General features: G+C 44.6%; 2 protein-coding genes across 2 annotated transcripts in view; one reads left to right on the forward strand and one right to left on the reverse strand.

Moving 5' to 3' along the window:
- The window catches only part of dner (delta/notch-like EGF repeat containing), a 333612-nt gene that overhangs the window by 276386 nt on the left and 39857 nt on the right, over nt 1-17369 (reverse strand). The gene's annotated exons all lie outside the window — the stretch shown is intronic.
- Nucleotides 8010-8975, forward strand: LOC147115565 (putative G protein-coupled receptor 148). The gene has a single exon (XM_085989541.1). It carries the CDS (start codon nt 8010-8012, stop codon nt 8973-8975), a length of 966 nt encoding a protein of 321 aa, XP_085845667.1.

Below are 17369 nucleotides of genomic sequence, written 5' to 3' on the forward strand. Positions count from 1 at the left end.
TTGCCCGACCTCGTGGGGTCCGCCATCTTGTGAGCAGACAGCGTGGACGCCATCTTGTCTCGATCAGGGCCCTACAGTGGCATCGGTCACAGTGGACCAGACCAGGCCGCACCCGCTATCCAAATCAATGGTGGACATCGAGGTAAACGGGTGCGGGGTTAAATGTTTAATTGACAGTGGAAGCACGGAGAGTTTTATCCACCCTGAACTGGCACAACAACTCTCCCTAAAGGTGGTCCCTACTCGGGGTACCATCTCTATGGCTGATAAAACCCAGACATCGACCATTATCACATCCAGTACGGCAGACCTCTGGATGGAAGATACCTCTCCTCTGTGTGTTACCTTCTAAGTCAATAAAAGCCTTGTTTTGTTTCGCTAGCATCGAGTCTCGGATTTATTGAGGCACATCAAGTCTGACCTGTACCCCTTCCAAAGCCAATTATCTTTCCTGTGGTTCGATGCCCAAAACTGAACACTGTACTGCAGATGGGACCTGACAAAGGCTCTTTAACACAGGCACGATGGGCCGAATGGTCGTCTCCTGTGCTGTATCATTCTATGATTCTAACTGAAGCATTACTTCTGTAATGGACTAATGTAAGTCCATTAACTCAGCCTGTAGCCTCTGTGTTGATTAAGTGAACAGGGTATAGTTAATATCTTGTGCATTGTTTATGTGAATAAGTTCATTGCTTAAACTATCTAACAATCGATAAAGCACTGCCTCCGATTGCCACATCTATAGGCCGATTACTTGTTGCAAGGAGAAACTCCTTGAGCTGGAACATGTGGGGAGATATTTTCAGCTGATCCTCATATGGAAGCAGATATTCTGCAGCGAGTGTCTTACCTCCTGACTCCCCAAAGCCTTTCCACCATCTACACGGCACAAGTCAGGAGTGTGATGGAATATTCTCCACTTGCCTGGATGAGTGCAGCTCCAACAACACTCAAGAAGCTCGACACCATTCAAAACAAAGCAGCCCGCTTGATTGGCACCCCATCCACCACCTTAAACATTCACTCCCTCCACCACCGGTGCACCGTGGCTGCAGTGTGTACCCTCTACAAGATGCACTGCAGCAACTCGCCAAGGCTTCTTCGGCAGCACCTCCCAAACCCGCGACCTCTTCCACCTAGAAAGACAAGGGCAGCAGGCGCAGGGGAACACCATCACCTCCAAGTTCCCCTCCAAGTCACACACCATCCTGACTTAGAAGTATATCGCCTATCCTTCATCATCGCTGGGTCAAAATCCTGGAACTTCCTACCTAACAGCACTGTGGGAGTACCTTCACCACGCGGACTGCAGCGGTTCAAGAAGGCGGCTCACCACCACCTTCTCAAGGGCAACTAGGGATGGGCAATAAATGCTCGCCCTGCCAACGACGCCCAGATCCCATAAACGAATTTAAAAAAAGCCTCTGCCACACAAACTCGGAGAGCATGCCCTGCCCCTAACTCTGACTCCCCCCATCTGCCTTCTCTTCCAGGCAGTCCAGCATAATGCGGATAATTAGAGCTGTCACATATGGACCGAAAACATCTTACATCTTCTCCCCCACCAGCTGTTCATGAAGTTATCGATGAAGTGAGAAGTCAATCATCCTCCTCCTGAAATTCTGCTTTGCTAATAATGCTGCACGTACCAGCGGTCTGGACTGTAAGCTATGCTGGCCAGCTAACAAAGAGCACAAGGCAATCCTCAGGTACTGGATCAGTAACACCCTCAATATTAACGCTGCGGGTGTTGTGTATGTACCTTTAAGAGAGAACTGATTTTATACTGTAGTACCGGCAGTGACCACGCCTGTATATAAAGCCATAGCAGGCTTCTGTACTTTCAGTTTAAGCTTACCCTCTGTTCAGTAAATACCTGTTATTATTGTTCACCTGCAGTCCGTGTATTATTGATACGCGGACACTACACTGGCGACGAGCAGGTTCGAACTCACCTGCAGTACTGCATCACCTCATGGGGATCTTTCCCTGAAAAGAAGCTTCTTGGAGGTCGAAGTCAGAGCAACGGGCGTCGACCGCGGGCACCCGCCCAGGGATCCATCGGAGTTCGGAGAATTGCAGGGGAGGCTGTGGAGAGCTGGGCTTGGCTCCCCAGTCAAGGTGTTCCAGCAAATCGTGCTGGTAGCAGGTAGTGCGCTGACCTTTCCGGACTGCGGCGGGCTCGAGCTCAATCGAGCGGCTCTGCAAAGGGGCCGTGCAGCGTCGTCAGGAGGAAAAGAGAGAGAGAGAGGGTGGAGCGCACAGGGCACAGTGATCAAGAACCGGGCAGCCTAGAGAAAATAAAACGAGGGGAAGGAAAAGTGAGACGCGCCGAAGCCGCGGGTCGCCGCCATTACCCTGTAGAACACTAGGAGCAGCGTGGCAGCAAGGGGAAGAAGGAAAAGCGCGGGAGACGCCATTTCATTCCATTGGGGAAGAAGGAAAAGCGCGGGAGGCGCCATTTTAATCCATTGGGGAAGAAGAAAAAGCGCGGGAGGCGCCATTTTAAACCACCCAAGATGCCGAAGAGTGGCAGTATCACTGCTTTCGACAACGAGGTAGAAGACTGGACCACGTATGTGGAAAGAATTGAAGTGTACTGCAAGGCAAATGAGGTGGCCGATGGAAAGAAGGCGTCGGTATTATTAAATTTGATGGGCGCGAGAACGTACAGCCTATTGCGGAATTTAATTACCCCAGCTAAACCAATGAAGAAAAGTTTTGAAGAGATTGTAAATATCTTACAGGAACACCTAAACCCTACACCGCTGCTGATAGCAGAAAGATTCAAGTTCCATAAAAGAAACCAGCACAAAGATGAGAGCAATGCTGACTATCTTACAGAACTACGCAAGTTATCGAAGCACTGCCAGTTCGGAGCAGGACTGGCAGACACCTTAAGGGATAAGTTTGTCTGCAGGCTCCAGAGTGAAGGAACCCAGAAACGACTACTTTCGGAAAAGGACCTGACGCTAGAACAGGCTTTCAGCGTGGCAGTATCCTACGAAGCAGCAGCATGGGGAGCTGCGGAAATACAACAGAAACCACAAGAATACAGCGCTAACGAAATGGCATATGGAGCAGAAAAGTGCTATCGCTGCGGCAGAACAACCCATGATCAGAAGGACTGCTGGTTTTAGGACAAAGTATGCAGGCAATGTGGGAAAATGGGACACATAGCAAGAGTCTGCAGGTCGGGAAAGAAAACCAACACTAAAAGAACTACTAAGGAAAAGTACAAGAAAGTAAAAAAAATGACAGACAGTAGTTCAGGAGATCAGGAGACTGATAATGACTCCGGGAGCAGGAGACTAAGTTGTCTAAAGTTACACAACGTGATCGCAAAGGAGGATCACCGAACCATTTGGGTCACCCGCATGATAGCAGGGTCCCAAGTAAAGATGGAATTGGACACAGGATCAGCCCTAACTGTCATGAATCGACGAGACTATGAGCGGCTATTCTCACACATACCCTTGAAGGACACGTCCATTGTATTGAAGACATACATGGGGCAAAAAGTCTACCCCAGAGGAAAAATAAGGGTGCCAGTTAAATACAACGGCAAGGAAACACAGAAACTGTATCTATATATACTACAAGATGGAGGACCACCATTATTGGGATGTGAATGGATCCGAAAAATACAATTGGATTGGCATTCCATTCAGGCGCTAACTGTGACTGACAAAAAGGATGACGACGTCACACCTGGACGACTGTCAAAAACTCTAACTGACGCGAAAGAGGTGTTCCAACAAGGACTTGGGACTCTAAAAGGAGTAACGGCAACGATAAAAATCGAAGATAACGCAAACCCAAAATTTCTTAAGGCCAGACCGGTACCGTACGCGATCCGCCCAGCTGTTGAAGCAGAGCTGGAGAGTCTGGAGCGTTCGGGTGTGCTGTCCAAGGTGGACTGGAGCGAGTGGGCCACACCCATTGTTCCTGTAATGAAGAAATCATTGAGCAGCACGCCTGGGGAGCCGAAGAAGGTTCGCATCTGTGGGGACTTCAAGGTAACTGTGAACCCAGTCCTGCACATAGTACAATATCCACTTCCACGGATAGAAGATATTTTCACCTCACTATCTGGAGGGAAACGCTTTACGAAGATTGATCTGGCCCAAGCGTATCTACAAATGGAGGTGGAAGAAGCATCTAGGAAATACCTCACGATAAACACTCACAAAGGTCTTTACCAGTACAACCGACTGGTATTCAGGGTAGCATCAGCCCCGGCTATTTGGCAGAGGGCGATGGAACAAGTCCTGCAAGGGATCCCGGGGACCCAGTGTTATTTGGACGACATCCTGGTTACGGGCGAAAATTACAGTGAACACCTTGCCAACCTGGAGCAGGTGCTCACTAGATTACAAGAATATGGGCTACGAGCCAACCGCACCAAATGCGAGTTCTTCAGGAGACAAATTTCGTATTGTGGCCACATTATTGATGAGAAAGGGTTGCATAAGTCCCCAAAGATTGAGGCAGTAGTCAAGGCTCCAGCACCGGAAAATGTGTCGCAACTGAGGTCGTTCCTCAGGTTGGTGAACTACTACCATAAGTTCTTGCCGAATTTATCTACAGTTCTGCACCCACTGAACGCCCTGCTGCAAACTGGAGTAACATGGAAATGGAGTGGTGAGTGTAAGCGTGCCTTTCAGAAATGTAAATGCCTAATCACTTCAAAAGAAGTATTGGCCCACTACAATCCAACACTACCAATTCGGTTGGCATGTGATGCGTCGCCCTACGGCATTGGAGCGGTGCTGTCACACAAATTCCTTGACGGTTCAGAGAGGCCAATAGCCTTTGTGTCGCGCTCGTTAACCTCAGCCGAGCGTAACTACGCCCAGATTGACAGGGAGGCCCTCAGCCTGGTGTGGGGGGTGAAGAAGTTTAATCACTATCTGCACGGGCAGAAATTCACCCTACTGGCTGATCATCAGCCTCTGGTCTCCATTTTTAACCCAAAGAAGGGCGTTTCGGTGATGACGGCGCAACGGCTGCAAAGATGGTCACTTTTTCTAGGGGCACATCAGTACGACATAGAGTACAAGGGTACGAAACAGCATGGAAACGCTGATGGGCTGTCGCGCCTACCGTTGCCTACGGTGGAGGAAGCACCTGCAGTGGACCCTGTTGAGATATTCCATTCGACCATAGTCGAATGTCTACCTGTTACAAACTCAAGTATAGAGAAGGAAACCCGAAATGACCCGACACTCTCTTGGGTCTATGATTTGACGGTGAAGGGATGGCCAGCACATGGCGACTCATTGTTGCCAGCATTCTCGCCAAGGAGAGAACAGCTGTTAGTGTGCCGGGGGACCTTGATGTGTGGATCCCGAGTGGTAATTCCACCCAAGTTGAGAGATAGAGTGCTCAATGAGCTTCATGAGGGTCATCTGGGAGGGGTAAAAATGAAGAGCCTAGCCAGGGCGTTTGTGTGGTGGCCGGGAATCGATAAAGAAATCAAGGATATGACCAAGAGATGCACAGGATGCCAGAAGGTCCAAAACGCTCCACCACAGGCCCCGCTACACCCATGGGAGTGGCCCTCATCTCCATGGCAACGGGTACACATTGATTTTGCTGGTCCATTTATGGACTCAATGTTTTTAATCGCCGTGGATGCCCATTCGAAATGGCCAGAGGTCATCAAAATGTCCTCCACCACCACGGAGAAAACTATTGCAGTCCTACGGACCATCTTCGCCAGGAATGGCTTGCCAGAACAGATTTGCTCCGACAATGGACCACAGTTTATGTCCGAGGATTTCCGGAGGTTTCTGAGGAATAATGGGGTGAAACATTACACATCTGCCCCATATCATCCAGCCACAAATGGATTGGCTGAGAGGTTTGTTCAGACCTTTAAAAAGGCAATAAAGGCGATGTATAACGATGACATACCACTACAACACAAGGTGGATAATTTCTTATTTGCTTACCGGAATGCGACACATGCAGTCACCAACCAAGCTCCAGCCATAATGTTCTTCAACCGAAGGCTAAGATGCCGCCTGGATTTGCTCAAACCAAACATAAGACGAGATTTTGAGGATAAGCAATTCCAGCACATCAATGAGAAGCCAACCAGGAGCTTCAAGATAGGGCAACCAGTCTTGGCCCGCGACTACCGAACAGAAAAATGGCAGCCAGGAACGATATGCACACAGCATGGACCACTAATGTACACAGTGGACGTTGGAGAGAGCATCGTGAGACGCCATGCTGACCAGATTCTAGAGTCACAGGAACAAGCCAAACCCATACCACGAGCATGTGCACGTGGTAATGAACCCGAAGTACAGATTGCGTCTACCTCAGAATCAGTGGTATTGGAAGCTGACGAACCAACCAATGACAATGAGCCAGAATCGACTCCGCCGCAAGAACAGGATACTCGAGAAAGGCGCTATCCAGTCAGGTTCTGGAAGCCTCCTCAAAGACTGAACTTATAAATGATTATTTCAGTTGATGTATATAGTACAGAGAAAATTGTAATTGTAATTAGTTATTATTTAATTGTTAAATGAATGTTATGTACTGTTTATCTAAAAGGGGAGGAATTGCTGTGTATGTACCTTTAAGAGAGAACTGATTTTATACTGTAGTACTGGCAGTGACCACACCTGTATATAAAGCCATAGCAGGCTTCTGTACTTTCAGTTTAAGCTTACCCTCTGTTCAGTAAATACCTGTTATTATTGTTCTCCTGCAGTCCGTGTATTATTGATACGCGGACACTACAGCGGGAAGGTGCAATTAATTCATGGCTTCCTTAAGCTGGTGCTCATGGAGAGAAAAATAACTGAAGGATAAGAGGAAACATTGCTTAAAAAATCTGAATGATGTTCATTAAGATCCCAAGAGAAATGAGTTTTGTCACTTTTCCTGACTAGATCCTCTAACACATGGTAAAATGTGCTCGCTGATTCAGCACCATAAGTGTTAGTCATCTTATCCCACTTTGCACCATCTAGAATTATAATATATATTCTTAATAAAATGAAAGCAGCAATAATGACAACTGACTAAATACTTCAGGATGCATCCTCACATAGAACCAAACTAAAATGTGCAGCTCCATATCTGTAGCAGGGATGTGATCATAGGATTCTGTCATAACATCAGAGTGTCATCTTCAGGGAGACGATATTCTGATGCTTACTATGGAGGTGATACATGTGCAGCGCACAAGAGAGTATTGTTTTGTGGACAATGAGGAGCTAAATCGATGGGCAGAATAAGAATGTACTTATTTATTTCAGGCCCATAAAGCCTGGTTGAATGCTATATGAAGTGCAGGCTGGAGTATCACTTTCAAAGTGTGCACATCGCTGACTGAAAACCTCAAAAGACTGTTGTGATATCACCACTACAAAGTAATGTTGTCACATGACCCTCGATAGGGTATAACAAAAGAATTATTTTGCAATTCTAATGCAGGATTATTAAGGAATTAAGAGCCCTGTATACATGAATATTAATCATGAATATCAGTGAACATTTACCTATCTCTGAAATCGTGCTGTCTTACACTATTTAACATTTCCTCTACAAAGTCTAAACTGAGGAAATGCTCGGCCCTGCAAAAATAAACACCAGTGACCTTTCCCCTGTGTTTATTTTCATCCGTCAGAAGCTTTGGTTCTTTTCATTGTAAGATATAAAAATCAATCGTGTTTTTTTTCTTTTATAAATCGGTAACATTAAAGTAATGCATCCTTTGCAGAGCCTCTAATGCTCAAAGTCTGCCTCAAGATCTACACCCTCATATTCTGTTTGATCACACTTGGTTTGATGTGCTCCTTTTTAATTCATAGAGGGTTTTTAACTGCCATGTGACCAGTTGCTTACTCTGCGCAACCTTTTCACGGAGAATCATTATAACACTACCTCAATGTTAACCTTCTTCAAAAGACACGCAGCAAGAGGACTAACCACTTTCAAGAGGACAACCTGAGGCTTACATGATTTTGAAGAGGGGCTGGAAAATGTTGAATGCTTCATTCAACGGAACCACAAAGTACCTCAATTGCCCATCGTGGGCTATACTGCTACCTGAGGCAATATGTTTAATGTTTACACTGCTCTTCAGCGGTGCTATGCTGGATACCATTTTCCGGATTTCTGCTCTCCGCAAGGAGCCCAGGCACCTGCTACTTGCCAGCCTCCTTATAAGTGATCTGGTCTATTTAAGCCTGCTGATGGCCACAACAGTGATGTGGGCAGCTGTCATCAACATGCCCACACTACTGTGCCTCATCAATTACACGCTGGTCTTCTCCAGCTTCATTAGCGGCTTCTTTACTGTTACTGCTATGGCTGTGGACAAGTACATTGCAATCTGCTGGCCTCTGCACTACCGCTCCATTTGCACGCCTGGAAAGACTCAGAAGGTCATTATCCTCATGTGGGCTTTAGCTACGCTGTACCCGTTGGTATGTCTGCTGGTGCTTCTAGTAGCTGGATCTCCCACACTGGTCATGGAATCCTTTCGCTGTGTCTTTCCTCCAGTTGAAGAAGGTATTCTAGAAACATCTTTTGCTTTATTTCAAATCCAGCAAGCTGTACTCGCTCTCACCTTCCTGGCGAGCGGAGTGACCATAGTATTCTCTTACTGCATGATATACAAAGAAGCCCGTCAGACTTCTCCTAAAGTGCGTGCTCGCAAGACCGTGCTCCTTCATGGCCTTCAGCTGTTCCTTTATTTCATACCTGTCGCGAACTACATTGTATACTCCAACCTGGTCAAAAATAGGGCAGTCAAAGTGCAAGTCATAGCCCAGCTCCATTTGATCAACATCTCCCTTTTCTCGGTCTTGCCTCGGTGCCTGTGCCCAGTGGTGTTTGGGCTGAGAGCTAAAGAGCTTTACCATCATGTGAAGAGGCGTCTCTGCAACCCAAATCAGGTCGCACCTCAACCAGACTCAACAGAATTCAAAACGTATCCAAACTAAAGCCAAAAGCTGAGCAGAAATTTGCAGCCAGCTCAAGGACACCTCTATCCCTGACTCTTCCTGACTTACCTTAATCCAGTATATTGCAATATAGGAATTGTTGAGCGAGTAAGTTTGCATATGCTAGAACATACTGAGAAGTATTTTTTAGTAATTTTGTACTGCACTTGTAGAAATGTAAATGCTTTGTAGGCAGTGCTTTTGATTCGATGAATCTTTTAAGAAAATTCTCGGGTATGTGTGACATATGGAAGAAGATCTGGAAGAAATTGTAACAAGAAGACAATTGTGTGTTAATACAGTATTAGAATATTTTCAGTTACTGGTCTTTGAAATGTTGAATGATCTTCGCCCAGATAAGCTGTGGAAATATGAGATCCGAATGCATGCAAATCTGAAGGAGCCTTTAAGCAACAGAAGCAGTGGTCCGGCCCTGACAATGCTTCCCTTGTTGGTGTTTGTTTAAGTGGAATACTCCAAGATTAGGTTAAATCTTTAAATTTAATGCAAGATAATCACATTTATCTCATTGGTGGCTTTGGAATGACATTTTATGTTCAAACACAGGGGTTTACAGTTTTAGGACATACAAATATCAGCTCATGAAGCTGACCCCTTCAAAACATTTCTAACCAGCTCAGATCATTGTGCAAATAGATTGAAATTTGGAGGCTGAATTATGGTGTGTAAGGTTTGAGCAACCACTCCCCTCCCTGAGCCTGCTAGTGATATGAAATTCTCATACAAATAATTAAACATGTTGTCATAATTCATAGAAATAATATCATAACAGTCTCTATGAGCTATACTATTTATACAGTTAGGGAATATAGTTATGTTTAAATGGGTAATTTACTAATTTTTAAGCAAATTAAAAAAAAAACTCAAATATAAAGGATACATATATACAGGAAATTATATATATGCTCAAACCTCACATCCCATAATTCTATATATACAGTATTTGATTTATGCTTCCCCTGATCCAAATTGAAATGCTTCCACACTCAAGGCTTGCCAACGTTTCATGAGATTTCAAAGGCTCAAATATGGATGTACCTAATCTTTCAGTCTTCTAAAATTGAGCGGCAATATGTCAACAAGGCTCAAAAAATCTCATCTATGTGCCGCTGAGGTAGATGGGATAATGAACAGCTATAGTTAAAAGCATTCTGTGGATGTGCGTTAAATATAAATGTGACTGTTGGGTTTCTTGGGACTTCAAAAGATGGCACTTCTGCTTGGGAGACAGTGGTTGGCCACTCCTGATCTATTCATTATACTCACCAGTAAACGTGATCTATGTACTGTAGAGTCATCAGTACTAGTTTTTAATGGAAGGAAAGTGAAGGTCTGGGCAGTCAGGCTGGGATGAAGTGAGGGAGGCTGAGACCAGGAGGAAGCTCACGGGTGGAAAGTTGGCACACAGGATTGGCAAAGGGGACCGAGGGCTGAGGGATAGGCTTGAGGTCTAGGAGTACTCATGGGGGATGGGGCAGGGAGACAATGGAGATGGAACCCGGAAGTATTTGGTGTGACCGTGGCCTGGGAGCACTGGTGAAGTCCAGGAACTGGCAGCATATTTAAGGCAAGGCCAGTAAGCAACAACGATGGTGGTAGCAGAGGCAATGGCACAGTGAGTGGCTGCTGGGGCTGGAAGGAAAGAAAGTAGGAAGGTCCAAAAGATATCAGGGTTTGGAGCCCTACTGAAGGATCTAACATGCATGAACAGAGCAGAGGGTAAGCCAGAGACTTCAGAGAGGAAGGCATTTTAGGTCTTGAACGATGGAATTGGTAGGTTGATAGATATATTTTGTGATTATTTAATGTTCCGTATGTTTTAAATTTTATTTTAGGAGTTTATAATGGGGTGCATGTGTGGGGCGCCAATATAAGAACATAAGAAATAGGAGCAGGAGTCAGCCATTTGGCCCCTCGAGCCTGCTCCGCCATTTAATGAGATCATGGCTGATCTGATCTTGGGCTCAGCTCCATTTCCCTGCCCGCTCCCCATAACCCTTCACTCCCTTATTGTTCAAAAATCTGTCTACCTCCACCTTAAATATATTCAATGACCCAGCCTCCTCAGCTCTCTGAGGCAGAGAATTCCACAGATTTACGACCCTCTGAGAGAGGAAATTCCTTCTCATCTCAGTTTTAAATGAACGACCGCTTATTCTGAAACTATGCCCCCTAGTTCTAGATTCCCCCATGAGGGGAAACATCCTCTCTGCATCTACCTTGTCAAGCCCCCTCAGTATCTTATATGTTTCAATAAGATCACCCCTCATTCTTCTAAACTCCAATGAGTATAGGCCCAACCTGCTCAACCTTTCTTCATAAGTCAACCCCTTCATCTCAGGAATCAACCTCGTGAACCTTCTCTGAATAGCCTCCAATGAAAGTATATCCCTCCTTAAATAAGGAGACCAAAACTGTATGCAGTACTCCAGGTGTGGTCTCACCAATACCCTGTACAGTTCCCTGCTTTTATACTCCAATCCCCTTGCAATAAAGACCAACGTTCCATTTGCCTTCCTGATTACTTGCTGTACCTGCATGCTAACTTTTTGTGTTTCATGCACAAGGACCCCCAGGTCCCTCTGTACTGCAGCATTTTGTAATCTCTCTCCATTTAAATAATAATTTGCTTTTTTATTTTTCTTATCAGAGTGGAAAACCTCACACTTTCCCACATTATACTCCATCTGCCAAATGTTTGCCCACTCACTTAGCCTATCTATATCCCTTTGCAGATTCTTTGTGTCCTCTTCACAACTTGCTTTCCCACCTATCTTTGTATCATCAGCAAGTTTGGCTACATTACACTCGGTCCCTTCATCCAAGTCATTAATATAGATTGTAAATAGTTGAGGCCCCAGTACTGATCCCTGTGGCACCCCCTAGTTACCGTTTGCCAACCGGAAAATGACACATTTATCCCAACTCTCTGTTTTCTGTTAGTTAGCCAATCCTCTATCCATGCTAATATATTACCCCCAACCCCATGAGCTCTTATCTTGTGCAGTAACCTTTTATATGGCACCTTATCGAATGCTTTCTGGAAATCCAAATACACCACATCCTCTGGTTCCCCATTATCCACCCTGCTCGTTACATCCAGCAAATTTGTCAAATAGGATTTCCCTTTCATAAAACCATGCTGACTCTGCTTGACTGTATTATGATTTTCTAAATGTCCTGCTACTGCTTCCTTAATAATGGACTCCAGCATTTTCCCAATGACAGCTGTTAGGCTAACTGGTCCTTAGTTTCCTGCTTTCTGTCTCCCTCCCTTCTTAAATAGGAATGTTACATTTGCGGTTTTCCAATCTGCTGGGACCTCCCCAGAATCCAGGGAGTTTTGGTAGATTGCAACCAATGCATCCACTATCTCTGCAGCCACTTCTTTTAAGACCCTAGGATGCAGGCCGTCAGGTCCAGGTGACTTGTCCACCTTTAGTTCCATTATTTTACCGAGTACTTTTTCTTTAGTGATAGTGATTGTTTTAAGTTCCCCCCTCCCTATAGCCCCTTGATTATGTATTATTGGGATGGTTTTAGTGTCTTCTACCGTGAAGACTGATACAAAATATTTGTTCAAAGTCTCTGCCATTTCCCTGTTCCCCATTATTAATTCCCCAGTCTCATTCTCTAAGGGACTAATGTTTACTTTAGCTATTCTCTTCCTTTTTATATACCAGTAGAAGCTCTTACTATCTGTTTTTATATTTCTTGCTAGTTTACTCTCATAATCCATCTTCTCACTTTTTATCATTTTTTTTAGTCGTCCTTTGCTGGTTTTTAAAAATGTCCCAATCCTCTGGCCTTCCACTAATCTTGGCAACATTGTATGCTTTTGTCTTCAATTTGATACCATCCTTTACTTCCTTAGTTAGCCACGGATGGTTCTCCCTTCTCTTAAAGTCTTTCCTTCTCACTGGAATATATTTTTGTTGAGCATTATGAAATATTTCTTCCCTCTGGGATGTATTTATTCTGGGGGAGTGGGATTTTTTTTTTTTTTTAAGGACAGTAGAGAAATAAATGTTTTCATTTAATTGCAAAAGTTGAGCCAGTTATTGTATAGATTGTACAGAGTATAAACTAGCAAACACATGCTGACACTGAAGTGGCAAGATTCTTCCATTCTGGGGGATAATGCTGCCGCAATCTGGGTAGATTTGGGGCTTGAATTCCCACTAGTGCCACCATCTAGACACTAATGCTATGTACACCTACGTGTAGGGGATATACTTCCCAGAATCCAGGCCTGGTGTGCCAGTACACCTACATAGAATAGGGCTTGCAATTTCCCCATGGCAATCGATCGCAGTGGGAAAGTGGTACATTTGAAATTGAAGGCTTTTTTTACATTTTGTTTTCTGATCTTTGGCAAAGATGCTAGGGCAACCCTCCCCGCTGAGGTGGGTACCCCAATAAAGCTAGAAGTAGGGTGTTCGCCCAGTTCTGCCTTGCCCAGATCCACCCCCAACAGGCTGTCATAGGAATTGGCAGAGTGTCAGACGTCAAAAGTATTGCATCCATATAATACTGGCATCCTCACTTTAATGAGCATGGAATGTAAACTGCAAAGTCTTCGTAGCTATTTGACTTGTTTGAAAGCAGCGTCTTATTCTGTCAGGCCTGGACAGACTAGATGCAGGAAGGATGTTTCTGATGGCCGGGGAGTCCAGAACCAGGGGTCATAGTCTAAGGATAAGGGGTAAGCCATTTAGGACTGAAATGAGGAGGAATTTCTTCACTCAGAGAGTGGTGAACCTGTGGAATTCTCTGCCACAGAGGGCGGTGGAGGCCAGTTCATTAAATATATTCAAGAAAGAGTTGGATATATTTCTTAAGGCTAAAGGGATCAAGGGATATGGGGAGAAGGCAGGGACAGGGTACTGAATTTGGATGATCAGCCATGATCTCATTGAATGGCAGAGCAGGCTCGAAGGGCCGAATGTCCTACTCCTGCTCCTATCTTCTATGTTTCTATAACCTTTCTTCACCAGGTATAATGGGTCATTTTATGAGTCTGCACTTCAGGCTGGGAGCCTCACCAGCTGGGGATACGGATCAGAATTCAGGCAGGCACATTCTGACCATTGAAATGAGTGGCCAGAAAATGGAGACAGTGCATGACTGGATTTCTGATATACGTTCCCAACAGGCCAGGCTTCCTGCTAGGAGTTCAGGCTCATAAAATTACTTCCTTAGTCTCCAATCAGCAAGCCGTTGGCCATGAGCTATGAGCAGCGCTGACATAGTCACCCGGCACATTCATTAACTCATAGCAGCTTTTCTGTCACATAGCGTTATGAAGGTGACTCCACTTCAGCAAGTTTAGAACATAGCTTATACATTTAAAATGCAATCTAAAATCAGGAGCCTTCCAAGGCTTTTCTGTCACACTGAATGTCATTTGATGCTGGTTAAATAAACACTCAATTTCACTTGATGCAGAGTAAAGTTACTGGTTTCGAGGTTCCACTATTTCTCTAGCCTATGATCTTTCACTCCTATTTTACTGTATTTGTAATCTGTATCAGCAGGGAAGACAAAGAGCACACAGGCTTCGTGTTGAGACTGATTTGGCCAACATATAACCAGACAGCAATTGATACAAGCGATCAGGATAGGCCATCATCAAAGAAGCAAGAATTTATAGAATGGAATAAATATACTGCACCTTCCTTTTAATGGAGAGGAGACGTGGAGGACAGGTGCTACCCCCACAGAAGAAATGAAAGGGAAATTGAACAGAATTTCACTTCGGGCATCATTCATATTACTTCTCGCAACTTGTTAAGGAGCTGCACTGAAAAGAGACCAGGGAGAAGGTCACCTGATCACTCTCCAGGCTGCACTAGTGCACGGCACAAGTCAGTAAGAAAAGGGGGGGGGAAGAAAGCAAGAAAACAAAGAAAGCAGAAAACAAAGAAAGCAGAAAAGGAAAGAAGAAAAGAAAACAGAAAAGAAAGCAGAAAAGAAGGAATTAATTATGCTAAACAAAATTGTACACATGGGGGGGGGGGGAATTCGCAACAGTTTCCCGCGCGTAATGGGCGGCGCAAACCAAACTGAAGATGTCAGCGAGGCCCGAGCCAAATTCGGGGTCAGGCTTCATTGGAATTAAACCGGCAAGCTGCGGACCGCCAGTCAAAGCACCAATGTCGAACTGGCCTGCAGGCAGATCCTGGGGGGCTGGTGAGGAAGTGAACCGAGGGGGGGGAGAGGGGGCGGTGATGATCTCCTGGGTCCACAGACATTAATTGATCAAAACATTTTCTTGCCTATTTGTGGGCGGCCTCCAGCGGTCCCTTTAGTTAGGCCGCTGAAGACTCACGGGGCGGAGCAAGCTCTGCCCAATTGATGACCAATTTTGCATCAGGTTCCTCCAAAGTGCCGTTACGACCCCGATTTGCATATGCAAGGCGGCCAATGCCTGTTCCAACCGTGCGCCTTGCACACCAAGAAGTTAGCAGCCAGAGGAAATCAGGCATGGGAGCTTGCGACCTGAAATTCATGCACCCCGCCATTGATTTTCACTCCCCAAAAAAATGGGGGCAACAATGTTCAATTTCTCCCCCATAAATCCTATCATTCTTATGGATGTATATTGTGGGCACGTAAATCCCCATTCCTCACTAACACAAAGGTTAGAAATACCTCACAAAAATGCTACAGCTTTCTAATTAGTTGAAGGCTCTGGGTAGGTCTGCAGAATGCACTCACTAATAAAGCTTTTATTATTGGTGGAAGGAACAGACTGGAGCTCAGGAAACAATTGACAGCTGGACAGTGTCATTAATCACCAGACTGCTTGTCACGGAGTTACTCTAATTAGAAGCTATTCGCAGTCCTCTGTAACTTCTACAGCCTGCAGTCCACTGGGAGTAAGAGAGAAGCACAGACTGGAAGGCAGACAGCATGTACCTACAGAAGTGTTTGTACAATTGTGCTCTTAGATTAATGGCTCCAATATATCTATGAACTACATTGGATAAATCTAAGATACCAGAGAGCAAATGGACTATTGGAAGTGCATTTGTTGCAAGATGTATCTTTAACATAACTTCATTGATTGAATATTGTGGCTCTGCTAATTCCCCTAGCAGTCATAGCTCCTCTCTCAATATTTATGCACCTAATAGCCTTCTCAATGTTATTCTGAAAATAGCAGACTGAAATTGCAATATAAAATATATTTGTCCAACCCACGAATGAATAATTCTAGTGGGAATTAATTTTGTTTAGATTGGTTTTGGACAGCTGAGATATTGCTCATAAACAGCTAAAGAAGCATTCAAAACTTGCACCAAATTTATGCAAATCAAGATACAGTTTACATACTGACTATTTTCTATTTCTTTTCAATAACAATTCTGCCTGCCATTAAACAAGTAATAATAATAAAAATACTTGCATTTACATAGCGCCGTTCATGACCTCAGGACATCCCAAAGCACTTTACAGCCAATGAAGTACTTTTGAAGTCACAGTTGTAATGTAGGAAACACAGCAGCCAAATATGTGCACAGCAAGCTCCCACAAACAGCAATGAGATAATGATCAGATAATCTGTGCTAGTGATGTTGGTAACACCTCATGCCACAAAATTATTTTATTTCTAATCTGTAGTATCTGTACCTCAAGTAAATGTCTTTATTATGAAGAAAGGATTTTTTTTTTTGCAATGGTTAAAATTTCAGAAATGTCCAGTTTGCGTCCTCAGGTCTCCGACTCGTGGGGGGGAAGCAGGCATGTTTGGGGGGGCAGCAAGCGTGTTCGGTGGTGGGTTGGCTGGGAAAATGTTTTTTTTGACAGTGGGTAGGGAACCCGCTGTCAACCCACCTCCACGCTAGTCTCCCATGTGTCGTGTCTGTCATTGCTGAACAGACCTGACACCATGTGGTGGGGGAGGCAATTTAGATCATTAGATAGATTAAGAGGCAATTAAATAGTATTTTAAGCTTACCTTTAGATTTTGAGAGTTCGCCAATGGCTCCTCCGCTGCTCGGGGATCATGTCAGGTAAGGAGGTCGGGTGTTGTGTCAGCATGTAATGATTTCTTTACTTGACAGCTGCAAATGGTCTATGAAAGCTCCCATTTCATAGCTGTTCATTTTCCAAGGTTAGAAGCTGTTGCTTGCTACATTTGGAAGACAGATTGAACTTTATGCAGCTTGCAAGTGTAACTGAAACAGCTAAAGAAGCATTCAAAACTTGCACCAAATTTATGCAAATCAAGATACAGTTTACATACTGACTATTTCCTATTTCTTTTCAATAACAATTCTGCCTGCCATTAAACAAGTAATAATAAACTCTCAATCCATTGACAGATCACTTCTGGTCATCTCAATCTCACCTGCCATCTATTCCAAC

This window comes from Somniosus microcephalus, chromosome 6, assembly GCF_052327205.1.
Source record: "Somniosus microcephalus isolate GS21.2 chromosome 6, FLI_Smic_1.0, whole genome shotgun sequence".
Taxonomy (NCBI): Eukaryota; Metazoa; Chordata; class Chondrichthyes; order Squaliformes; family Somniosidae; genus Somniosus; species Somniosus microcephalus.